The sequence below is a fragment of the Cottoperca gobio genome, chromosome 2 (assembly GCF_900634415.1).
Source record: "Cottoperca gobio chromosome 2, fCotGob3.1, whole genome shotgun sequence".
NCBI classification, from domain to species: Eukaryota; Metazoa; Chordata; class Actinopteri; order Perciformes; family Bovichtidae; genus Cottoperca; species Cottoperca gobio.
Genome location: NC_041356.1, coordinates 6,255,676 through 6,283,434, shown reverse-complemented (window position 1 = coordinate 6,283,434; position 27,759 = coordinate 6,255,676). Strand labels below are relative to the sequence as shown.

The 27,759-nt window shown below is 42.4% G+C and overlaps 1 protein-coding gene across 3 annotated transcripts; it reads left to right on the top strand.

The window, feature by feature from the left end:
• On the top strand, positions 1–23,883 carry LOC115019160 (potassium voltage-gated channel subfamily H member 8-like). 3 transcript variants are annotated; one of them, XM_029448580.1, is made up of 15 exons: positions 1–76; positions 7,891–8,124; positions 8,224–8,355; positions 8,621–8,766; positions 9,809–10,067; positions 10,711–10,868; positions 12,880–13,087; positions 14,017–14,394; positions 14,699–14,898; positions 15,676–15,925; positions 18,570–18,784; positions 21,595–21,863; positions 22,269–22,378; positions 22,515–22,567; positions 23,079–23,883. In XM_029448580.1, the coding sequence occupies exons 1-15, from the start codon at positions 1–3 to the stop codon at positions 23,709–23,711; spliced, it is 3,321 nt and encodes a 1,106-aa protein (XP_029304440.1). In that variant the 3' UTR covers positions 23,712–23,883. The 3 variants fall into 3 exon arrangements, with proteins under 3 accessions (XP_029304440.1, XP_029304431.1, XP_029304450.1); XM_029448571.1 differs by having other exon boundaries at positions 8,224–8,379; XM_029448590.1 differs by lacking the exon at positions 1–76 and adding an exon at positions 7,185–7,311 and having other exon boundaries at positions 8,224–8,379.
• Positions 23,884–27,759: the final 3,876 nt, after the last annotated feature.

Here is a 27,759-nt window from a genome sequence, read left to right as displayed (position 1 = left end):
ATGCCAGTGATGCGGGGTCTGATCGCGCCTCAAAACACCTTCTTGGATACCATCGCCACTCGTTTCGATGGGACCCGTGAGTACATCAGATTAACCCCTAATTTCATGGTGCGCAATGGATGTTTATTTACTGTATTGTTCACTCGCTCACAATATTTAAACTCTGGAAATACAAAGTCCTCCTGCAAAGTGCTTCAAGAGGATTGAGGACACTTGAAGACGGAGGCAGGCTGATACTCTGACTGATGAATGAATTATGATGATTTAAAGCACAGACACATGTTTGACATATCAAAAATTCATGAAGAGCAATGTAATGTGTGCAAACAAAAATGTAGATTGTGTGACGTCAACCAAGACATTTTTAAGATGTTTCCTTACATTAAAAAATATACCCATGATCTACATATTTAAACCTAAACTGATGTATATGAACTGTGCAGAAGCTGCATTGTGTTAATTAATGATATGAGTCCTTGTATACATTCAAATGCATTGGTTTGAGTTGCAACTGAGATCTGTGAGTCAATACAAAAAGTTGCAATTTAATCTCAATATGGATTCAATATGACACAACCTTTGCTGTAGATTCAGTCACGTTTCATTTGTCATGGTCGGATTAACTCTGCAAATGAGCTGCTGGGTCCATTTGATCCTCCTCTAACATCATGTATCTTTGTTTGTGCTCGCTGATGTGATTATTCATTGACAAATCTGCAGAGTAAAAGCACAAGATTCAGTAATAAAGGTACTGAAATTAGATTTTGATGCAGGGGCTCTTTTCAACTTCCACTGGCCCTCGAGATTAGGTGATACAGCAGGATCCACCTTGAGGGGTTCATCTTGCTTTAATGCTTCCACAAAAACGTTTTAAATTAAATTAGCACAAACCAGTTGAAACACCAGAGCAGTCGCCTGCTGAAAACCCAGCCTCGCTTACAGTAGTGTGCAAATAAAGACAATTTTCTTATTTAAAAAAATCTCTGTTGTTCATTTTGTTTTTACTAAAATCATCACATAATCCTACATAATTGTGAAAGTTGACTCCTATCCGACCCATACTGTAATTAGTATTCACCTGTTTTCACACACATGTCATTGCAAAACCCTTCATATGAGTCTGTGCATTCAGCCCATTAACCTACACAGAAATAACTGTCAATCCATATGCTAACTGCAGTTATTATAGCTAAACACGGTTGCATAACACGGTCCCGAAGGTACAAACTAACAGGCACGACTGAGCAACAGACACAACGTGTGGATGAAGGATATACAGTACCGCACCAGGAACCGGAGCGGGATCTGTCTAGTTTGTGAAACAGAGTTGTAAAAATGTCTTTTGTGTAGATTCCTGCTGCAATGTTTAGAGCGCGCTGTGGAAAAAATCACTCATCATTAATTCAATTAGAATTTTTCATTTGGTGTCAACAGTGATCAGCTCAACTGTAATCTGAGAGTGGAACAGATAACACCGTATCTGATCATCTTTACAGCAGCCAGACAGCTTTACAGGTCGTCGCTCTTTTGGTCGAGCAGGGATTGAAGACTTGAGGAGTTTTCTCTCCTTTTGCAACACAAAGTTATAGTAACCTAACCTGGTTGATTTGTATAGAAGTCTATGAGAAAATAACCCTACCCTACATTTTCCTGACGAGTTTATGGTCACTACTTCAAAGTCTTCTTCAACACAGCGTGATGTTCATTTCGTGAATTATGGAAACATTTAGGGTAAAGTAGACGTTAAAGCCGGCTACGCTTTAGGGCCGGGCTACCTTGTGATTGACAGGTCGCTCCCACAGTGTTGTCTGGGTTTTATTCTTAGAACTTTAACCTTTTCACACTGTGTCTTCACTTCATTGAAGTTAATTGTAGCATTTTGGTTGCCTGTAAAAGCCTTTTTCAGCATTCGTTTGTATTTCGTCCATCCTCTCATGTGACTTCTGGTACTAAAAAATCAAGATGGCCACCGCCAAAATGCAATCTATAGGCTTCTACAGAGAATGGCTGGTTATAAGGATCTCACTTTATTAACTATATATGACTAAAGTACTAAAGAATCCAAGCACTATTGGATTCCCCAATAGACGCAGTCTACAAAGCACTCACTGGATCACTCCCATCAGCCCCTCCAGTGTGGATCAAATGTAAAGAGCTGATCCATCGCTCCACAACAAGGATTGAAAACACATCTTGAATCTGAGGTTTACAACCCTGATTAAACAATAGCACATAAATCTCCTGTTTGTCTACTAGTATAACTCATAATCTGAACCAACTACAGTGAATGAATGAAACCTTTGCTGGGTGAAAAGAGATGAATGGTGACACGTGACCAGCAGCTCCGTGAAGGCTGGAACGGTTCATTCATGCTCACATTCTTGCTCCTAACCTCTGGCAGGCCCGTAGTTAAAAACACAGCAGGGGAATTTTAATGAGGAGCCAAGACAGTGAGTGCACGTCGAGGGTTGGTTAGGTTGAAATAACTCTTATTTTAAAATTATTTTTAGATATAAAGCTAAAACACAACGAGCAAAAATGGACTGGGAAAGATTTGGGATGCGATATTCAATCGTCACACTGTTGTGACTCAAAGCAGGAGCAGTGCAGATTGAGAAATGCCAAGTCTGAACATAATAACACAATACCCAACATGTGACTGATAGTGAATTCTCATGTATTAAAAACCAGGTGAGCAGAAAAGTATTTTCCAGATGCTGGGATCTTCCATCTTTGCCATACAACATTAATGCAGCACTATAGCCGGGGAGACTCCAGGGACATCTCTCTAGTCTTCTCCAACGTTGCAGTGGGCAGCTTCAGTTAATACACTGCATACATATTTATAAGAAAAGAGGTTACATATTCTTAATTAATCACACGGGGATGGCAATGTTAGTAGGTCAACATTGTCCAGACTGAAATACTGTTGGAAGGATTGTTATGAAAAGTTGTTTGGCGAGAAGATGCAGCCTTGCTATGGCTGCAGCTGAGATTTATTTACTATTAGAATCATTCATTGCCTTTTTAACAATTCATTGCTTAGACGTTTTGATTTGGCTTCACATCCTCATGCTCTCATAAGGAGGGAAAAAGTCGATAAAAGTGTAAAAGATGAGACGGAGCGGTGACATCAGAGTGACAGATCTTGTCAGGGGAGTTGTGGCACAAAGCTGTGGGCTGTAAAGTTTTGAAGCTGATGCAAAGTGAAAATGCTTTTCAGTTCAGGCTTAGAAACACACCAGAGAGCTGGTTTAACAAATAGTCCTGCACGCAGGAATCATCCAGCCGTCATTGGTTACAACAGTTATGTTGTATGCATGTGAATTGTGGTGGTTTGAAAAAATAGTAACATTTGTTGTACGCTATATCAGCATGCTAACATGCTCACACTGACAATGCTAACCACGTTCAGCGTCTTGTTTTAGCTTGTTAGCATGCTAACATTAGCATACCCGCACAATAACCCAGAGGTATTTCTGAAGCATTACCGGTGCAGAACTTTGCTGTGCACACTTTCAATATGCAGCGTTTTGATTGGGCATGCATTAAGGGTATAACCTCCTGGGAACGAATGATAGTCAACACTGTGTCCTTAAAAAGTGCTTTAAAAAAACATGTGTGTGTGTGTGTGTGTGGCTTACATTGTGCACGGTGGGGAATGTATTGTGGCGGGCTGTCACTGTCTGTGTTATCAGCACCAGGGTTTCCCTACGCAGCTCAGGGGCTGAGTCTGAGTGATTTTGTATTCTCAGCTCACACTTTATTACACCTGGATTGCAGTGTGGATGTGACAGCCTGCCTAGTGCCGGGGGAATGTGCAGAAAATGAGTACAACAAAGGAAAATAAGATTACGGCGTGAAGTCAGAGAAAAAGGGAAAAAGAGAAAAAGATGGAGCACAGGGACGGTTTCTCTGAAACTAATCACGTCTCTGGGTGGGAAATGTGTTGACAATGGGACACGTATACATTTAACAAGCATTTGTTTAAACTTAAAATAAGAAGGTACTATGAATAATAATACTAGAAAATAAAATAAAATCACAGACTTCTTCAGACAAACATCTCAAGGTACATTTTAGTTAATGACATGTTTTTTTTAGTTGTTACAAATTTAAGTGACTCAAAGTTACATTTGATTTGAATTAAGAACAATTCAAAAGGTGGGGTTTTCTTAAGAAATGTAATTATAAATATGAAATATCCCTAATAAGATAAAAAGGGTAACAATAGAACATAAACTGTAATCATCAAGTGATGATATTTTGACCTTAGATATTAATTGAATTTAATACAATATAGGCAATCAAATGAATTATACTTTCAGTTTTAATATTCATGTTTGTTGGATGTATTTCTCTAATGGAACAAACCACGCCTCGCTCCTTTAATGTCTGTGAAGGGAGAGTTCCAAAACAGATTTTCCACGTGGTGTCATTTTAGTTTTGTTGATATTATATGCCGTTATTTGTGCAACACCGCTCAGTTGTATGATGATGTAATCTTGTGCTGTCAGTGTTGCACTTACATTGTGATGAATATATTTGCTATAATCCATAACCACTAAATATCTGCATGCTAAAAGGACAACACAGCGTGACAGATGCATGGCTGAGATTGACACACACGTACAGGTTGTTGTTTATGGACTTAAATAAATAAATCAGCATATTATTTGTTTCTGAATATGACACAGATGCGTCACTGCCTACTGACTGGTTAGGGCAAACAAAACAAAAGAAGCACGGAACACAAAGTCAGGCTGAACAATGAAGTGAGTCATTTCGTGTTTCAACGTGACAAAGCCCCAGTGCACAAAGCCGGGTCCACACAGACATGGCTTTAGTGTGGAAGAGCTCGAGTGTCCTGCACAGAGACCTGACCTCAACCGCATAGAAAAATGAACAGCAGCCAGATTACAAAATGTTTTAGAAACAGAAAAGTGGAGGCAGCGTCGGCCTACTGCTACTTTCTTTAACACTCTTCTGAAAGCTTCAATGCAACAGCGCCAGTGAAAGCCTTCTGTGAAAGAAGTTTTTTATGCAAAGCGGGCTCACTGCTCTTAAATATTGATATATTCCTCAATCATCTTTAAAGTACAAGGCTATTTTTTATTTTATTTTAGTGGGGGAAGTGATTCATGAAATCCTCTTATATGGTGTCACGCTCTTCAGAATCGCCGGCTGCATCATTCTTATGTTCAGCCTCAGAGTCGACACCGCTGCTGCTGTTGTCACTACAAATCCATCTGGATACATATGAGTAACACGGCCTCGCACTTGTTGCATCGCAAGTCACTTTGACACTTTGAGAGAGACACAAAATAATACTCTTTTTTTTATCCAGCAGAAAACAACAACTCTTGTTCATTTTTTGTTTGGCTAGCTTAGTTCAGCACAAAGACTGGAAGCAGGAGGAAACAGCTGGCTCTGTGCAAAGGTAACCAAATATGCCGACAAGCTGTGCGAGTGGGGAGTTTACTGACATGTTTTAGGTCGTAGAACAAAACTTTGAAGTCTCTTAAGCTTACCACAGACCTTATTTCAGGCATCTAACATAAAAAAAAACATTAAAAAAAACGTATTGGTTTTGAGACGAGGGAACTGTGCTGACTCATTTCTGGATTTTAGGACTCATTAGGCTCTATGACAAGTTTCAAAAAAGTAACTGCAAGGTAAAAAATTGGTCAAATTGTCAAAATGACACAGATTATGAATCCCTTTACCCAAAAAGTGTCAGACATGTCATGTACATGTTGAGCTTGTAGGCCAAACCATTAAAAAGTCCATTTCCAATATGGCTGATGGTAGCCATTTTGGATTTAGGACTCTCAAAAATGTTGCCTGCATTTTTGTGAGGGGCACGGGGGCTGCATTAGCCTCCATGGTCAGTTCCTCACACGCTTTAATGCACAATATGTCACCTTAAACACAACAGATGTTATTTGCTTGGACATCATTTTGTCAGTTGTATTATTGTGATTTATTATTTGTTATGCTGCGTCAGAGGAAAGGTGTGACTTCCCATGAGCCTCCTGCTCTAAGATTTGTTTGTACGTCTTGTCTGAGCGGTGCTTCGATGACGTTCGGCAAAAGCTTTTACACTGGACATGCTTTATTAATGCATGAATTATTAAATATCATTGTCTCCGTGTCTCGGTTCATTCATCTCTCAATCTATATCCCTTTCATTCAATCATTTACTCGTATGCTCTCTCATCCTTTATTACTCACATTCTTCAAAGTGAGCGCTCCAGTCTTCCAGATTCATTTATTTATGGACTTTAATGATCCCAGTGGAATGAATGAATTGGCTGTGTGAGTCACCTATCATACCGAATTCAGTTTCATAATGAATTATTCAGGATTGCTCCCATAACTCAGGATGTCAAACCATTTGTCAGAGCTTCTGTTTATATCACATTCTGGTATGCTAACGTGCATGCTTTTACTTCTGCTGTACAGACCAACTTCTCCAGTCATGTTGTAGCCCATAATCGTAGAAGATGGAAATATTGTATAGGACATAGAGGCTGATAGAGGTGGGGGAAACACATGGGACGAACAAAGAAAAAGAAAAAGATCATTTGAAGAGAACAATAGCAGGAGATGAAGAAGATTATGTGAATTTCATTCAAAAGCAGTAAGCATGTTAAATTCTCCCCGAGGAGAAGCTCTTCAAAGTGAACAGAATTACTCCAAAGCCTTTCAGAGTGAAGAAGCAAACATAAAGCGAGAATGAACACTGTGAGGAGAAAAAGAAAGTGAGCTGTGCATGAAATTTTAATTATGTTTTCTTTGAATTAGGATGACATTTTAGTGAAATTGCAAGGGATGACCCCATGGGTGAATAAAGCATGTAGCGTGAATGTGTAACAACACTGTTTGCAATCCAGAAAGGCACAGTTTACAACTGCAACATAGTATTAATTATAATAATTTAAATCAAAGTTAAAAACTGATGCTTGTAAACCCTATTCGTGTTAGTACATGGTAATGTTAAATTATGTTTGTGTAGACTTATTTTGTAGATTGCCTTGTCTGTATTGTTAGTAATGGCGGAGTGATATGAGGTGATGTGTCACATTCAGTGATCAGTTGTCCTACTTTTTGAGATGGACATTAAAGTAAACCACACAGTAGAAGCTTGTAGCGTGAAGTAGTTTTAATTCAGTAATTATGACGTTAATTAGACTTCGATAAAACTATAGAAGTATTTCGTGTCATCCTCAATTACCCTACATGTGTACTGCTAATATTAGCATGCTAAGTCGCTAAAATAAGCAAAATGAATACAGTAAAGACAGAGAGGTAAATGTTTGTTAGCATTGTCAATGTTGTGAGCATGTTAGCATGCTGACGTTAGCATTAGCTTAAAGCACAGACAGCTAACGAGCTGCTAGCATGGCTGTAGTCTCTTGTTAGGGATTCTGTCATGAATGTTAGCAGCTGAATAGTAGGAGGACATTGTTTCACATTGTTTAGTGAATAAATTAACCGGAAACTGTAAAAGTGAGACAAAAATAAGGTTATGCAAAGTGACAGGTTCAAATTAAGTCTTTGTAAACTGCACATGGGAGAAGTTTGCCTCCAGGGCTTTCTGCCAGAAAGGGTTTATTTGAACCCAAACCCAGTCATCTTTTTCTAAAGCTTGTTGCCGTAACCCAAGGAGCATTTCTTGCAGAAAGGCACATTTCTCCCATGTGCTTGTAAACCAACATTTGAGAACGGAAGGATTTACAGGAAGATAAAATAAAAAAATGAAATTGAACTATTTGTTAGTGTTTCTGAAGACCCTCCTGAAACAAACCATGGATGCTTGTGGTCCTCTGACTAACTATTTTCCTCTGTTTCCCTTTCCTGCCTCTTGTCCATGTTTCCTCCCACCAGACAGTAACTTCGTCCTGGGGAACGCCCAGGTCCAGTCCCTCTATCCCATAGTCTACTGCTCCGATGGCTTCTGTGAACTCACCGGCTTCGCCCGTGGCGAGCTCATGCAGAAGAGCTGCATGTGCCACTTCCTGTATGGCAGCGAGACCAGCGACCCCCTCACCTCGCAGATGCAGAAAGCTCTGGATGAACGTCGGGAGTTCAAGACTGAGATCATTCTCTACAAGAAGAGTGGTAAGACTGAAGGATATTATCAAGTTTGATCATGTTTACTACTGGGAGTGTCAGTCAAAGTTATATCTAATCAAACCTAACTATGTTTTCTTTGAACAGGCTCCAAGTTCTGGTGTCTATTGGACATTGTGCCCATAAAGAACGAGAAGAGCGAGGTGGTTCTTTTTTTGGTCTCACACAAGGACATCACAGAAAATAAGGACCAGGACCATGGCAATGAAGATGACACTGGTGAGAGAAAGCATGAAAAAGAAAGTGAGGCATTTTCCCGTTCCACTATACTGTAATTCACATGACATGATCCAATTGAGGCACAAATCTATCAGCAGACATGACTGGTGATATTATGGAGGGGGTTTGGGAGCAGTCACCAAGTAAATAACCGACTCTACCTTTTCAACAAAACTGTTCTATTGCAATTTCGTTTGGTAGCCACATATTTGTACAATGGCAGTTTTTGCCACATGTTTGTCACGTTTAGTGTCCTTGTTTTCAGATGAGGAAACCGGCCTGGAGATCCGTCAGATCAGCCGCCCTCCAAGCTTCAACACGGAGCGCCGCCGAAGTCGCGCCGTCCTCTACCAGCTGTCTGGACACCTACAGAAACAGGACAAAACTAAGAGCAAGCTGAAGATCAACAATGTGAGACATGTTGTCACATAAACCTTCTGTCATCATCTTATAGTGATATTTCTGGAGGATGAACATCTTTTTCTTATGTACATTTTAGTAACTGGGATGAGACAAAATATGCCCCCGCAGTTTGATCTTAATAACCCAAGAGGGAAGAAATTAACATAAAAGCCCCCATTAGTCATTTGAATTCATTCTAGGGCCGGCAGATGGTTAACAAGTTTCATCCTCTTGCATCAGCTAATGTTCAGGGGTATGTTCGGATGTTTTGAAGTGTGCTTGTATGAGGTACTTATCTATAGTCAGTGTAACACCGATAGTAGATGGCGGGCAGCATGCCTCCAGTTTGGGGAAACAACAGAGAAGTACGCTAAGCAATGCGCTGCTGTGGACGGGGGAAGCAGCAAAACATATTTAAGCCACCTAACAAAAATCAAGATCTGATTATGTGTACCATATTTAGAATATTTTCACCGCTTTACCTTGCAGTGAGACAACTATACAGTTTATGTTTCCGACGGGGGACTGAAGATGTTATCTATGCTCTCGCCAAAGCAACCAGACTCCATTTAAAAGAAACAGTAATTTTACCTCTCAGAACACGGTGGTTGCTGGTCTACCACTACCTTTATCGGTTAGTTTGTTGGTGTTATTGTGTGACTTTGGTTAGTTCAGCTTCACCAAAGTCACACAATAACACCAACAAACTAACCGATCGAGGCAGCGGTAGACCAGCAACCACTGTGTTCTGCGAGGTAAAATTACTGCTTTTTTAAATGGAGGCTGGTTGCTTTGGCGAGAGCATAGATGGATAAAATGGCTTCAATTCTCGAACAGAAAGGGTCACCTGACAGCAAGGCAAAGCGTTGAAAATGTTCAAAAAATAACGTACACTTAAACTGATATTGATTTTTTGTTTTTGGAGCCTAAAATATGTTTCGCTACGTTTCTTTTTCTCCAAACTGAAGGCGTCCCAACGGCCATCTACTGCAGGTGATACACTGACAACCCCACTTCCAAACATGTTTTTGTGTGTGTACACCACATCCAGAGTGTTCTTGGAGCCAATGAGAACCCGGTCCCAGAGTACAAGGTGGCGGACATCCAGAGGTCCCGCTCCATCCTCCTTCACTACGGTGCGTTCAAGGCCGGCTGGGACTGGCTCATCTTGTTGGCCACCTTCTACGTCGCCGTCACCGTTCCCTATAACGTCTGCTTCACTGCGGTGGAGATACGAGAGGACGGCGCGTCGGCAGCACGTAACCCCCCGAGTGTCAGCGATATCTTGGTGGAGATACTTTTTATCATCGGTAAGGCGGCTTTCACATGAGTATAAATTAATTTCACATGTTTTTTTCTTTTGGTATCAGAGCATTAAATAAAGCTTCAGCAACATAAACAGTACTTCTTAGATGAATCAATTCTATTTGTCTTTTTATGGACAATAACAAAACGAAAGAACATCGTCACACTCTAGGCCATTTGTATATCTTTCCACTTCTAACATCAGTTTAAGGGGGTTTACATGGTCCAATGAAGCCGCTCTGAAACAAGCACTCCTTCTCTCTTAATTGGCCCAGTTAGTGTGTGCATTGCCTCCAACTCCTCCTGACGCACAAGAGCTGTATGCAAATTCAACCTCCTTAATAATCTTCTTCTCTACTTTAGCTCAACTTGCCGTCTCCCCTCTGATCTAATCCCGCTTGAGGAAGGCTTGTTAAAAAAGAAAGATGTTCACAACCTGATCTTATTATCAATGTGCTTTAACTTTAAATGAATAGGGATTTCTTTTGGGAAGAGGGTGTTGAGGAAATGAGAAGATCCATCTCATGTCTGTACGTGAAACATGAAGTTTGGGGGGGAAGCAGCTCGCCGTGCTCTCTTGTTTTTCTTGCTTCTTTTATTGTTTGTTTTGGGAATACACAAATGACATTAGCGAGCTTTGTGTGCCAGATATCGTGCTGAACTTCCGCACCACCTTCGTCAGCACGTCTGGTCAGGTCGTGTACGACTCCCGCTGCATCTGCATCCACTACGTCACCTCCTGGCTGTTTGTGGACCTGATCGCCGCCTTGCCCTTTGACCTGCTCTACGCCTTCAATATCAGTGTGGTGGGTCCCACACACACACACACACACACACACAGACGTACATACAGTGTAGCTTTCGGTTTGCTCTATAATGTGTGTACAGTGTTTCCCTTTAGGTTGACTGCTTCGGCCGGGCGGATGGACCGGAGGGGGGTGCGCTAACACAATACACCAAATTCTGTTCACTTTGAAGTCCCTTTAAATATGTATCTGTGACACTTCTGAATATTCATCAGTCACTTTTAAAAAAGCCACACTTCACATCGGCATGAATTTGATCCACCGCAAAGCAAAATAAGAAAATACGTTGCATCCAACTGCAGCGGAAACACAAAGCAAGTGCCAGGAGACCGTAAATCATACATGTGTGTATAGGTGTGATGTATGTGCATGTGTGACGTGCAGGCAGAGGCTCTGTGGGCCCAGCCTGTGTATTAGACGTGATTCTTTTATCAATAACACTCCCCTGCTGTTCCACTCTCGCGCAACATTCCTTTAATAAGAGCCAAATGCAAATGTTCTGCTGCAAAGAAAACCAAGACATTGTTTTCATCTTTTAGTTTTTGCTCCACATTGTTCTTTAAATCCACTGTTTGCTGTTGTAGTGGCTTGAAGGGCAGAAAACTGAGAGTCTGAGCTTCAACAAGAAACTCATTATAGGTAACCTGATAATTAAACTGATGAACGAGTACACGGACGACAAGTCGCTGGTGGAGGCGAGTAGATTATCCACATGATGTTGACTGCAACACACAGTAACAGATACTGGATCACAGGATATGAAGGTGGAAAAATGTTTCTTAAAGACTAAATGATGTTTCTGACTCTTCTCTGTTCTCATGTATGTGATGAGCTTGTGGTTTATGTCGCTGTGTGGGCTTCAGGTAGAGCTGGATGTGGGTGTAATGGATTAAACTGGACGACTGAATGTGCTCAGAAACAGCAGGTGATTAATACTGAAGGTAGATGGAGTTTATGCACCTGTGGATTCTGTGCAGAATTAAATTCCCTGAGTGGATCCATATCCAGAACCTGTCTGAGTGGAATCTGTGTTGAAAACAGAGCCGCTTCATTTGCTGATTGGGCACCAAAACAAGCAGGGAATTGCAACTGCAGTTAATACAGAGGTGAGGGAGGAAATCAATACAAGGACAATGTTTGATGAGGTCAATTGTAGTTCAACACCACAGGCATTAGTCCAATCCAGGAGGATGATGGCTTCAGTTGCATTCGGTGTTCTGAGCTACGAGGTTCAGACAGTCTGTGAAACAACTTTTGTTTTTCTGCACCACCGACGAGATCAAAGAATGGATTTCGATGTCTCAACATCAGATATTACACTAATGATGAACAAACGCGCCTGAATTACCCACGTGGCGTAGAATGAATGTTGCCAAGAACACAGTAGGCAGAACGATGGCAGAGAAGGAAAATAAAAATGAAACGTTCAGACGTGTAGCTACGGAAGCGATGAAGTGCAGAGGCCTTCCTCAAAACATCAGGCAAAAGAATTTAATTGTGACGGAGAGAAACCGCATTTCTGATTGAACATCCCAGTCTGTCAGCGCCGTGTGTGTTTTCAAACGCACGCCTTCAGACTGTAAAATAATAATCATTTCTATTTTTAAAGCATAAGCTGGAAATTCAAAAACATAAACAATATTAGGGACAAGAGCTAAGTTAAGTTCATTATAAGAAGATTATAAACGTGCTGCAGTTACGACCAACTCTCTGAAGATGCTAATAATTTCAGAGCTGATGCTTTTGCAATGACGCTCATTTGCATATAAAGGGGATAATTTAGCACCGATTGTCTGCATATTACCTCATTTAAATATGTGCAAATAGCACAGCAAGCACCAAGACCATATTTGCTTGGCAGCGCAGTTAGAGGTAGATTTCACCATTCTCTTTTTGTCTCATCTTTGCAGGTTTAGCTACTTGTAAGTAGCTCCGGATGTGTAACAGGTCTAACATGAAATATAGTTCTGATTTATAGTCAGCAACACACAACCTTCCCTCTCTCTCCCAGAACTTCGGCGTTCACCTGCTGAAGACGGTGCGCCTCCTCCGCCTCTTGCGCCTCCTACAGAAGCTGGATCGTTACTCCCAGTACAGCGCCGTGGTCCTCACCCTGCTCATGTCCACGTTCGCCCTGCTGGGCCACTGGATGGCCTGCGTCTGGTACTTCATCGGACGCAGTGAGATCGAGAGCAACAGCCCCGCCTCCTGGGACATAGGTTTGTGTCTGCGTGTCGTGCGGTCTGAGCGTTGCAAGTTCATACGAGCATTTTAATGTTTGGAAAGATAAGAGCAGAGGATGAAGACACGCTCGTATCCACTCAGCGTTCGGCCTTTTACTGTCAAAACACTTCTAATTATGGTGATCTGTCTCCCCTCCTGCTGCGCTCACTCGTGTTAAACAATACTGGAAGCTGCATGGTCAGCAATGTGGAATGAGACACGAGGAGATTAGAGCTGCAGCAGTGGTGGACACATATACAGAAAAGACCTCCACTGATACACAGATGTACATGTGCACACATCGTACACACGGGGCGGCTATGGCTCAGGTGGAAGAGCGGGTCGTCCATTAATTGTAAGGTTGGTAATTGAGCGAAACACTGAACACTAAATTGCTTCCGATGAGCCGGGAAGCGCTTCATTATTCTTTAATCAGTGTTTGAGGGAGAGGCTTTTTAAAACCGCTTTGTCCTACTGGGCTTGAAAGGCACTTTATAAATTACACAACACAAATCGTGATTCCTCAAGGTTGCAATGTTCATTACAGGTCGCAAAGGAAAAGTTGTGGAACATTTTCAATACTGCACTTTCTGTTTTTGTCATGTGGCACATTAAATGTCAAGTCTTAACACGTATTGGTTAGTTAGAGTCTATTTAATCACTGACATTTGATGTCCATCACAATATGTGCCGGGTTAATCATGAATATATTTTTATATACAGTTGCCAGAATATGAGGAAAAACACATTTAGAGACAAATTATTTGCTCTTTGTGTAAATGCAAGTAAAAGCTGACATAATTAGAAAAGCTTGCGTGCAGCTTCTGGCCTGTACTCCTCCCAAACACACAAACACTAACACTGAAATAATGACTCTGCCCTCGCAGACATGTTACTGCTGCTAATGAAGTGCTCTTCCCACCAGGCTGGCTCCATGAACTTGCCAAACGCTTGGGAACGCCATACTTCCTGGCACCGCTGACCTCCCTGTTGGGAGTCTCTGATACTCCCCAAGGCGCCGTGACGGCAGCGCTGACCAATTACAGCCAGTGGAACGTCTCGGGCTCGGAGCCGCTGAATGGGGCGGGCTTGCTGGGGTCGGGCCAATGGAACGGCAGCAGAACCAGAGCGAGGACGCCCAGCGGCTCGGGGACGACACTCAGCGGGGGTCCATCTGTCAGGAGCTCCTATGTGACGTCACTGTACTTCGCTCTGAGCAGTCTGACCAGTGTGGGCTTCGGCAACGTTTCAGCCAACACAGACTCCGAGAAGATCTTCTCCATCTGCACCATGCTGATTGGAGGTGGGACAAACGCAACACCAAAGCCGTCATACTCTGTTGTCAGTGGAAACACTAAAAAACACACAACATTATGTCATTATTAGGATTTTGTGTTTCAATCTGGACCAGAGTTGTGGATTGACCCACTGACCGACATAGAGCCACATCGCTAACGTGGCTAAAATCCACTGCTAAAATATTTTTTTTCTAACTATGAGCAGAGCAAGTATCAAGTATCTAGTTTAAATCTCACTAAACATAAAGGAATAGTACAACCATACCTGCAGAATAATCTTTATTGTGACTTTTCTGCCTGTCTCTGTAGCGTTAATGCACGCCGTGGTGTTTGGTAATGTGACCGCCATCATCCAGAGGATGTACTCCCGCCGCTCCCTCTACCAGACACGCACGAAGGACCTGAAGGACTTCATCCGGGTGCACCGGCTGCCCAAGACCCTCGAGCAACGCATGATGGAATGTTTCCAGACGACCTGGTCTGTTAACAACGGTATCGACGTCAGCGAGGTACGACTGATGCCTTAAGTGATTAAATGTCTTCGCCTCAACTGAATGTGAACACATGTTGCCATCATGTCACTCTAGATGGCAAACAAGCGTATTTCTGAAAATGCCCGACTGTTCCTTTAACTTTCAGACATGGGAATGTGACTGCTTGGGTCGACCTTGTCGGTTACAATGGGATCAACAGGCTCGGCTTCTAAAATTAAAAGTGCAAATCCGGCAGCTTGTCCTCTGTGCAGAATAAAGAAAACGGCCCAAAGTCACGAATGGGATTTGGCTTTTGTTTTTGGGCTCTATCACGCTGGGGCAGCGATCTTAATTTCATGGATTAATGACCTCAAAGACACTCAAGTCACTCTTGATGTGTTTTAGCATGGCTTTAAATCTAGATAACCCTTTTTCAAGAGATAACATGATGGGGGACAAACGCTAATACTTAAAGGTAATAACCCACAACTGTCCCTTACTCTGTGGCACACACGGGGAACTCACGCTGTGGTATAGCGCATAGAGAGCTGTTGCATTTGCTGTAATGACATTTGAGTAAAAGTACAACATTTAAATGAACGTCATCCAGAACCTGTCACGTATGTATCAGTTGCTTGTGACTATGTGGGAAAGTGAAAGGTTTTATTTTGCTGTGACCGCCACCTTCCCACACAGTCCCATTCAAACGATGACACACAAAGGGAAGAAGCTAAGAGAGAGTAATCGCATTGTGTTTGGTGAATCTTTGTTTCACCGCCGAGGGGAAACGTGTCCTTCTTATTCCCTCCACAGCTGCTGAAGGACTTCCCCGATGAGCTGAGGGCCGACATCGCCATGCACCTGAATAACGAGCTGCTGCAGCTGCCGCTCTTTGAGTCGGCCAGCAGGGGGTGTCTGCGCTCCCTCTCCCTCATCATCAAGACCTCCTTTTGCGCTCCAGGGGAGTTCCTCATACGCCAGGGTGACGCCCTCCAGGCTATCTACTTCGTGTGCTCTGGCTCCATGGAAGTACTGAAGGACAACACTGTGCTCGCCATTCTGGGTAAACATCCACAAACTACTGATGTTTGGTGCTAAAGTATGAACTCGGGGCTGCGACTCTTTCAAGTCTTTTAGGGCCGCGATTCAATTCAAAATCAAATCTCAATTTAAAACTCGATTCTGTACTTGTAAACTTGCCAATTCCAACATTAAAGTGTACGGTACACAACATAAGAGTGTAAAATGGGTATTTTGTGTGATTTTTGAATAAATCGCACAATAATGCTTGACACGACACAGGAGCAACATGTAAGTAAAATAAATAGATTTTTGGAAGATAAGAATCTCAATTTTGACATGAATGGATGTGTACCCCTAGTATGTAATAATATTATTGTCCTTGTTTTATTTTGGATTTTATCAAATGTGGGATCTTTTGGAAAACGGACAAATCGCTGCGTAAAACAATAAAACTATCGATACCAGCCTTTAAAACCCCCATAGTGGTTTCTTAAAGTGAAATCTATTTTATTTTGCGCTGATACATTGACTCATATATTGACATCGAAAATGCACCTATTAGGACATTTAATATATAATGAAATACAAACACACTCCATATCACTAAACAGCATTGAGGTTCAGCACCACGGACAGCACCCAGTATGAGATCCTATGAGAGGGCTCCGTGCTTTTCAGAGACCTGCTCACAACCAGGTTAGGTAAGTCGGTAAATACATCAGTGTGAGTTTGGGTCAAGCCTCCTGTTGGCCGGCAGTCTGAGTGAGTCATGTTGCTACCTGAATCTTGAAGGGCTTCTCTGTCCTGGACTCCAAACTATAGAAGTATATAGACATATGGCTGGAAACACTGTAATATCACTGTAGGAGTCTGGTTGCAGCGTTATGAGCAGAAGATGAGAAGTTTTTACTTCTCGTCTTAAAGCTGAGGAAGTTATTAGACATCCAGCATTTTATAGGCATCCAGTCAGCCTTCATGAAGAGGAACATGATGAAGGCGTGCAGCCCAGTGCTGCAATATGATAACAACTGCATTAATCCCCATATTACAGTGCCCCTGTGGGCAAACCAGTCACACTCCATCAAGTGAAAGATGAAGTGTGACCCGGGCAGGAACTGAGGGAGCAACAGGAAATCCATAAACAGCATCATCTGATTTACTTTTCTTCTTTCGCCGCTGAGGGGTAGTGGAACAAACTTCAAACACAACATTGAAACGTAATCACCTTATGAAGTTGCCATGGCTACTGCGTTAGCAAGCAGTTACACATCAATAGAGCAACATTGTAATGCATGTGGCGTCCAATATTTACTCTGCTTTTAGCTTTGTTTTGGTCTCCACCAACTCCTGAGGGAAATATCTGGCTCTTTAGCTGCTAAATGCATCGGATAGTCTCTGACTGCCGTCTGGTGCCGGGCAGGTGGCGTTCAGGGGTTCACCACCAGCTTTCGTGCTAAATCCAGCCGCCTGCTGCCGGCTGAGGAGGAATGGAGCAGAGTTGTGTGCCAGAAAACCAAAACAAGGAACAAGGAGTGGAAGTGCAGAATTTGTCAAGATTATCTGTGGTTTAGCACATCCAGTGACACCTTTCTATACTACATATAATCATTTGATCCATTAATGAAAGAAAAACAAAGATGAATGCAACTTTAATGTTGTTTTTATACTATTAATAATCAAATGGGTCTGAGCCATATTGGAATTCCAAACTACATCGAAACATCAATAATCTAATAACACTGAGCTGTCAAACTGAATAAACACAATGCAAAATGAACAAAACACTACATGCCTCCAATAGGTGAGCCAGTAGAGCAGCTAGAATCAGAACGCTGCCTCTCCAGAGCCGCGTCCTACAACACGTACACTGACTCCTTAATGCTGCACAACACGGATGAAACAGAATAGAGAAACAAACAGACTGTGGAATCAGTAGGTAATGAAGTTACTACTGCCTATAGAAGTAACTCATTAGTATGTTGGACCTGCTGTGTATACACACACACACACATTTCTCTAACAAACATCTTAACATTCTGGCTTTCTCTCTCGTGCATATGGAAACACTCATTTAATTTTCATTTTTTCCTGCCTGCTCCATTTTTCTCTTTCTCTCTCACACACACACGCACACACACACACACACACACACACACACACACACACACACACACACACACACACACACACACACACTCACTCACACAAATGGTTTTGGCATTGCCACTTTGGATTTACAGCTGTAGAAGGCAGTGAAGTAGAGAGACGAAGGATACAGACTGTTGTAAACTACAACAGTCTGTATCCCTTGCTGAATACTATAACAACAATATAAAATACTCTAACCAGATGTTCAACCTGCCTGCTTTAGAGAAAAACAATAGAATAAAAGAATACGTGTTCACATTTTGGGGGGTTGTGCTCTTTAAACGGGTCGGCAGGTTCATCCCTGTGTGTGTTCTCTTGATGTGGACCGTCTCTTATGTTGAGGCACGTCATGCTTTGTAGTCTTCCTGCAGACTGGGACCAGTGGTGGAAGAAGTGTTAGGATCCTTTATTAAAATAAAAGTATTAATGCAGCAATGTAAAGATCCTTCATTTAAAATCATACTTGTTGCAAAGCATTATGGTTAATTTCTTTGCTTCCTGGTTAATGACACAAAGTATGCATCTCTCCTCTCCAGGTCGGGGCGACCTGATTGGCTCCGACTGTCTGACCCAGGAGGAAGTGATTAAGACCAACGCCTGCGTGAAGGCCTTGACCTACTGTGACCTGCAGTACATCAGCCTGAAAGGCCTCCGCGAGGTGCTCTGCCTCTACCCTGACTACGCCCAGAAGTTCATCACTGAGATCCAGCATGACCTGACGTACAACCTGCGGGAGGGACACAACACTGAGGTACGAGGATGGTGCCGGTGATTTTCTAATTGCTCTAAACATGTAATATGAAGCTGCTGGCCAATGGTTTTTAAAAAATGTAGCACCCCTGCAGTGACCCATGACCCATTTCTGTGTCCCCTGAATGAATGCCGATTGCAAACTTTCCCACTGCAGAAAAAAGGCAGATGTTAGTTTCGAGCGGCAGCAGGCTTAGCAAAGTAGCCCAATATCCTTCCTCCAGCTCCCCCTGGAGGATAAAAAGAAGTTGCCAGCTGGGATATGTACACATCACATCCTGATCAGATGCTTGAACGACCCCCTAGCTCGTTCTCTTACCCTCGCTTGGGGAAGCAAGACATGAGATACTTGAACTCCTCTCACCTGGGGGCAGAAACTCACAGTGTGAGTCCATATGTTATTATCACTATCAGTCTTAATATTGCCGTAGAAGTGCATTGGTGAAGAATCATCTCGTGTTTTATACGCCTTAAAGAGAATTCTGTGTCAGATCCACAAGAAGAGTCCTTCTGTTTTTTAGATTAGACGGTGCACTGACCTCCTCCACCCAATATTTTACGCAATGCCTGGAGTGATGGCTTTGCACTTGAAAAGGATTAGCCATCTGGACCGGGAGGGAGGAGAAAGCCACGGCTCTTGCTTGAGATGCAGCCAACAGATAAAGACACGAGCTAAACATGGACCATTCAGATGCCAGGGATTTATTCAGCTGTAGCGTACACATGAATAACCAGCATATACTGGAAATAACTAAGTCACATTGACGGTGAGTAAGCTTGCTAATTAGAGCAGAGATTCAAGAGGAATGTCAGGGGACGAGACACTATAGACAGCATTAAAAAAAGATTAGATCATACGTAATTGATTGGCTTGAAGTATACGAGTTTTAGAAATCCTTCACTTTTTGCTGAAGGAGTTCAATCCTTAAAGCAACTTGATCGTGTTTTGCCAAATTTCAGTCAGTCGGTCTGGAAACATGTTGGTTCCTGCTTGATTATGACGACCTCATTGGCTGTCAGTCCACTTAGTCTTAGTCCCCTCAGTTTGTGATGATTAACAGCTTATCTCTATAAAAAGGAGTGAAGGGAGCAGATACAAGTCAATGGTAGAGGACTAAAGCTCAACGTTTGCAGCTATTATTTTAACACGACTGTTTTTTATCTAATTAAACTTTACTGTACAACTTAAAGGAATTGTTTGACATTTTGGGACATATTCTTATTGACTGTCTTACCACAAGTTTTCGAAAGAAAGAACCCATTAAATGTTGATCCGAATTAAAGGGCGGATGCACAAATTATGTTTCCCTTACGTTAAGGTTGAGAGATACATGTGTGTGTTGCACTCAGGTGGCGTCAGAATAATCGTAAAAATGAGTTGGTGGGAAACGTGTACGGCCCCTCAAATAGGGAACAAAACCTCGGAATCAGATGTCAACGCTCTCAACAATAAAATACAACATCTTCTTCGTAGCCTCCGTGTTGTTTCCACATTACGTCTTCCAGCTCATGAACACACCAAGTCAGATGAGCGACTTCGCAACTCGGGAAATGGGACCATCCCGGCCTTGTTCGAGGTTGGCGCTCTTTATAAAACATGTATATGAAACTCAAACGTACCCTTGGTTTGCATATAAAACTCAACATTCGTGTCAGCACATTACACACACACACAGACACACACATGTATACGTTTATGCACACACAGCGACAGCAGTAGTGCATCCTCCACTGAGCGCCATATGGGACTAAAAATAGCGCTCTCAGAGGGGTGGGGGAGGGGCAGGTCATCCCCCGCTGGATAAATATAGAACAACAACCAGATGGAGACGAGATGAGAAAACATCAGGATGAAAAGGAGGCTGCAGCGGGATGGAAGGGGAGGAACCTCGTCGACATTTGAATTCACGTGCCGACACATGCAGCTCGCCGCAACGTACCATAACGCAGCATATTTGTCTTTGTTGATACAGAGTTGTATACAAAGACACACAAGCAGGCTCACACACATGCAGCGGTGTCTATATGCCACCTCACATGTACAGTAACCACATCAACATCTATCACATGCAACACATCACATTCTTTAAATCAGAGATATGCATCATTTGGTCATGACCTTTTACTGGCATGCTGCATCTCGAGGGCGGCACGTGCAGCTCACACATACACACAGAGATTCCAAACAGTCCCTTCTCCGCTCTGTTCCCTTAAGGCAAACCACTGCTAAAATGAAACCTCTACGATCTAAAAATACCAGGCGGGCACGTGTGCCAAAGACAGGATCGAGAAGAAAACAAACACAGGGGAGTGAAGGGGAAGGGTGGTGCTGACTGGGGGAGAGGGGGAAACAGTGGATCTGTTTTAATCAGAGAGGAAGCAGGAAATATAACTCCAATACCTTCCACCAGCCACCAGCAACAACATCAAGGAGTTTTATTTTGAAAGGTCTGTTGCTGGGAGTCCTAAACATCCACCATGTCGTCCACATTGTTTCACCTGAGATGATAGGAACCCTTCAGACGAGCTGAATGTCTCTGGGAGTGAATGAGAGCGCTTCTAAGCAGCGCTGCTGATAAACTGAATGGATGTCAGCGGCACTGCAGCTGAATGGCAACCGTGCACAATCAGTGATGCTTTTATCGGCTCAGCAGCGCCCCCATCTGGTTACAAAGTGACTTTACATTCTGTGTCCCAATACATATTACACACTTATTAAGTAGGTTTTAAGAAGTGTGTGCACACTGGAAAAGATGGAAAGTTATACTGTGGGTATGCATACTAAAGAAACTAACATTTATCACTCCTCAGGCGGACTGCGAGAGCAACGGAGGGATCCTGAAGAAGCTTCCATCCATCAAAGAGGACGAGGAGGGATCAGAGAGCGAGCACTCCCCTCTCCCCAAGATGCCTCCCCTGGGCAGGCTGGGCCGAGGCCTGCGCTCCCCCCTGCGCTCCCCTCTACGCTCCCCGCTGCTGCCGGCGAGAACCTTCAGACCGACGAGCGATCCCCCCCGACCCACCAGCCTGCAGATCCCCATGGTGAACTTCAGCTGCCTGCAGCCGGAACTCAGCCCTCGGTGAGGAATCCATTTATTTTGGTACAGCTGAGTGAGGGGGCACACGGGGGGCATTAATTGTGTCACTGGGCCGGGTTGAGATATTGGGGGGCAAAAACGTTGCATGACGGTGGTAAAAATGTCTTATATTATATTGTCTTATTTGATGATAAGGTTATTTTCAGCTTTGCAGCCTATCTGACACATGTGTTGAATACCACAGAAGAAGAGACTCCATATGATTTACTGCGCTGGGATTCAGTGAATGTTCACATTGTTTTGTTGCTTTGGCGGTTAAACCATCTCCGGCTTGTGTTCATGAATAATGTAAGACCACGAGAGATATGTGGGATCTTAAACAAGGAAAGTCATCCCTTTATTCCCCTGCTGTACCGCTGGAGTCTGACTTCATCATTGTCTTGTCAGGTATGTGGACGGGATCGAGACAGAAAACCAGAGGGGTTCAGCCCGGAAGTTCGATTTTTCTCCCAGTGCAACTCAGAGTTTCCTGCCCAGCCCTGATTCAGCTGCTTTAGGTTAACACACACACACACACACACACACACACACACACACACACACACGCCTATTCTTTATTATCAGCTGCTGATGTCCTCACTGTGAATATATATATATATATATACATGTGTGTATTTCTATATGTGTCTGCAGGACTCCATGATGAGGCTGACACCATGCAGACTATTGCTAAGCTGAAACATGAGGTAAGGCTGCTCACATTTCAAATGTTTCTATAGTATACTTTGGGAGGCAGTTTTAATAGAAGAACCAAATGAAGGTTTTAAGGATTCATTTACTTCCATCTTAACCAGCAGTACTCGGGGGGGCTGTCATTTTAATCGAGGTAACGATGAGTTTTATTTGGTGTAATGGTGTCGTACCCCCGTTGTGATGGTTGTCTGCCAGAAGCTTCATAAATTGACGTTTCGTCCAGTTTTAAGCCACATTTTTATGATACACTTTTTACTTATATATATATATGAGCAGGATGACGGATGTTAATCACCGGACGTCTGAGGACAAAGGATCCTGATAAACAAGTTCTATTTGTCTATTTTGATGCTTTTTTATGCACTCTGGCACCTTTATTGACATTAAAATACAATTGTAAATGAGAAAATAATAAGTTGAGTATCACTGATGTAAACTGAGTAAGTGCAGAGCTAACTGTCCGAGTAACTTTAAAACAAGCCCCCCCCCCCCTCTCCTCCCCAGATGAGCGTCCTCTCCCGTCAGGTGACAGCTGTCAGTCAGGAGCTGCAGGAAATGACGTGTCTTCTCAAACCGCTCTTCCGTAACCCCTCCGCGCTGCTGCTGCCCAGCACTGTGACTCCGCCTCCCAGCGTGTCATTACACGGCTGCTCCTCAGCCCCACCCGTTCTGATCCAACGTGCACCTGTGGACTGTTCGGACAATCCTCTAACCGAACCTCAGCCGAGCATGACGACAGTGTTACAAGGAGAGTTTGATCCGCTTCAGTGTGCACCCATCACCTCCCATAATCCTCCAGTTCCTCATCATTGCTCAGCTCCCCCGTCTCTCAACAGCTCTCCCCACGAGCACACAGTGGTGCCACATCCCTGCTCCTCCAACCCCTCTCTTTCTTCATCCATCACTCCCCTTTTGGTGGACTTATCAGGTCCTGATAGTGAGCAGCATCAATCACACCTCCTGTCCCAGCCCGAGTCCCAGCTCATATCCCGCTTCTATCCCCATTCCCTCTCCCAGCCTCCGCTCCAGCCCTCCAGCATGACCTCACACCCCCGGGACGCCCTCCTGCAGGAGGCGGAGTGGGGCGAGCACACCGCCCAGCTCAGCTTCATCAATGAAGCTCAGCCCTCGGTGTGACACACAGGACCGACGGACAGGACCGACCAGCATGCTGCACACAACTTACTGCATGACAAACATTTGTCCAAAGTTTGGCATGTGAGTTAAGATGTAAATACATCGATTTACAACTGTTCCATGAGCACCAGCTGTACGCAGATGTGATAATAAAATAGTTTGTTTTACAGTTTCGATTTTGATTGTTTGACACATTGTTTGCCGTGTAACTGCTTTTCAGAGACGTCGCAGGAAAAAGTTTTTCCTCCTCAACTATAAATTGTGCATGCTTGCATTACTACTGACCAATCTCCAAGGCATAGGATGTTGTTCTTGCTTTACGTTAATGGAAAAAAGAGACTTGAGGCTTAACTCACTGCCCGTTATGAAGAGTTATAATGCACTCGTACTGCCAGACACTCAGACACAGTGATGACACGGGGATTTCTCCTCACTCAGTTGTATTGTAGTCATGTACAGTGGGGCAGACTGCGCCCCAGTCCACCGGCCAGCATGTACTGGCGGCCCTTGTATTTAGGGTGCTCGTAGAAGAGCCATCAGCCACCTCCCTCCGCTTCAAACACCCGACCGGCGAAGTCCCCTTTAACATAGAAGAAGAAGAAGAAGAAGGAGAAGGAGAAGAAGAATACTTAGAGAGTGTGGTGGAAGAGTAAGAGTGAAGAAATACAACGTGGATGGCGCAGAGCACAGTGTCAGGGTAGGTTTAAAGTAATCACTGTGAAAGAAAACATTTTAGTTCGGTGATGTTACAGTTGCTCTGTTTCAGAACCAAAATATATTTAAACATGGAGAAGTTAGGAGGAGGAGCATTGTACTACAATATATAACACAAAATATGCATACTACGATATAATGTCACTAATATTAATGGGATCTATGATTAAATGTTAATTGAAGTGTTTCCATCAGGCTTACGAAGTGAATCATCTTGCAGGCGCATTGAGGTCAACCCAGCTCTGGTAGGCGGGGTGCTCTCCTCGGGTCAGGACGTACTGGTAGCCCAGGTAGTTCGGTCTCTCGTCTCTCGTAGATCACCCAGGTCCCGCTCTCCACTCAGGCCCGAGTTGCAGCGACACAGGTAGGAGTGGAAGTCGGTCCAGTCGCTGTCGCCCTGCGACCCTGGTAGCTCTTGTCCTCGTAGAAGATGATCTGGGGGAAGGCACACGAGTGAATCTGATATCGGGGAATACTAAATCATTCAAATTGCAAATTGAAATAAGCTTGTAAATGAACTCTGTAAACTCTTAACATTTGGGTTTCTGTCTGTAAAGAGGATAAAGAGCTCTGCATCAAGACAAGAGTTGTCTACTGTGGTCGACTGCATGTGCCAATCAAACAGGAAACATGTTACCCCCCCCCCCCCTGTCTGTTACCTTCACTATACCCAAAATCAGGATGAAAACATATTCCTCTTTTTCCAGATAGACAAACAAAGATAGTAGCCGGAGAAGTATGCGCTTAAATTTGTACATAAACCAAAACCTAAAAGTGTTTTATAAGTTACTTCCTAACTTCATCTATGAGAGTGAGATCCAAAATTTGAGTGGTTCCATTGCTGCTCATGTTTTCCAGAAAGAGGCTGTGGGAGTAAAGAGTCAGAGCCACTGACCTTTACAGCCAACTGTGAACACACTCAGGTGGGCACAAGTACACTCTGAATAATAATAATATCATGGATCTGTTCGGTGATTGTATGAATGTCAAGCTGCTCTTCTATTTTGCACTGACGGACCGAAAACAATCAATGCATCTCAAGCTGCAGTTCTAGAGATGGCCACTAGATGTCAGTGTTTCACTTTCTATTTCCACATTAATCCTTTATTTGAACTTTCTTTAGGCTGTAATGCAACTCTATGGGAAACATGAGGAAACATAATTTAATGGGTTAAAAGACGCCAGACCGGAAAAATCCTCCAGCTTCACATTACTAAACTTTTATCAAATTTACTGTATACATGTAACTAAGTTATGTAATTAAATAACACATTAAATGTAATTGTAATCTGTTAAGAACAAGTATGTAATTAAATTGCAGTTACTAATCTAAATGAGGTTACATCAGAATATATTATTCTCCGTAAAAAGCCTATATGTAGAAAATAACATTCATTCTTAATTCTTGATTTAAGTTATATTGAAGAACTTTTAATAAAGGTTTGACAGTCTGGTTTAACTTTTAGTTTTTATGACTTTTCAGCTTTATTGCTCAGTTTAAAACAGTAATCAAATGTATTAAGATACATTACCTTTATGAAGTAATTAAAAATAGTAACATAACTTATTTTAATTTAGTTAAAACCCTTTTTAAATGTATTTTACAGAACGAACAAATCCAATCAAATTAGGAATAACTGCAGAACTAAGTGTGTATTAATTGAGTACGAACAGAGCCTACTTTAAGATAATAATATGAGATAATCAATGGATAAAAATTGTTATGTGTCTATATTTTAGGACAGATGTGAGAACTAATGCCTCCATGTCGTTACCACAGTCACCACAGGGGGGCAGCATTTCCTCAGTGAAAGACAAGCAGGCTCTGATCTGTCCAAATGTCTCTGCACCAATGAAAAATAAGGTATATAGTATTATTATTTTAGATTTTTACACATTACATCTACAGTTAATCAATACATCTGGAAAATAACCAGCAGATTAATTCACTGATTGTAAAAAGTAATCCAGTAGTTGCAGCCTGAAGATAACAGCGAAGTTATTTCTGATTTGTGTGACGAGTTTCATGCACAAAGACACAAAACTTAAGTTTTACTTAAAGAAAAAAGACCTACAGCGTACACTGTATGCTATTTAAGTAAATCATTATTACATATAAAGCTGCAAACCATCCACACAGAACATAAATATTTGCTGTTACGGGTAATAAGAGCTGGCCTCATTGGAGCCTTGTGAAAACACTCTTTAATTGCCACGCATACCATTACACACACACACACACACACACACACCTCTTGCTCATGGTGAGCGACTTGTGGTGAGCTGTCAGAGATATTTAAGATGATGTAGGACAGACAAGTGTTGGCAGTTTGCACACACACCGGCACACACACACACACACACACACAAACCACAGAGGAGGAGCGACAGGAAGGCAGACAGGCTGAGGAGTAATGATAGGTGACTATTCTTCCATCTAGAATAAATCACAGAAAGCTGACCACCAGCCCTGCTATTTGGACAGACACACTAACAAACATATAAGTGATGGATGGACGGAATATATGGAACACATTCTCAGTACACACACTTTTCTTTAAAAGTAAAGAGTTTTCATTTCATTTGTCTGCTCGTAAGGACAATGTAACGTCTATAATACAGCAGTACAATCATACTGTGCGGTGACATCAAAATATATAAAAAGGTCTTTATAGTTTGAACAACACCCAATTTAGCGCTGCGTTGAGCTTTTGGTAAATTGTCTCAGTTTAGTCAGAGATTTTAAGATTTAAATCAGAATTATGAGAGTATATTACTCACTTTTCTGAGATTAAATTAAGAAAAAAAGGATCCAATTAAATGCTTTTAGGCATTAGTGACTCTAAATGTAATTATCTGTTTTATTATTTCACTGAAAAGCAAAGAATATTTGACTTATAATTACACTGATCAACTTCACAGGCGGGACTTTTTAATTTATTTATTTAATTGTTCATAAAAATGACCAATGTCCAAAAGGTCATACACAATTCCTGAATCTACTGGCCATTTATAACTAAAACTGATTTGATGCCCATCAAAAAAAATCAGGTTTCATTCGTTCAAATGAATTCGTTCAACCTTTATTTATACAGCGTGCTTCAACGAGTGTTCCTCTGTGTGCTACATTAAAGTGGAAGCTAACTAAAGCTTCTATTCCAATAATTATTTTATAATGAACATTTTAGGTTAAAGTTTAAACAAGGGAACAAAGACACACAAGGATCCCTTCACTTAAGTTTAGTTTCTCTCTCCACCAGTAGGGGGCAGACTATCAGCTTCTTTATTACATCCTTCTGATCATTTATAACTTTTTAAATTCTTTGTGTATCTC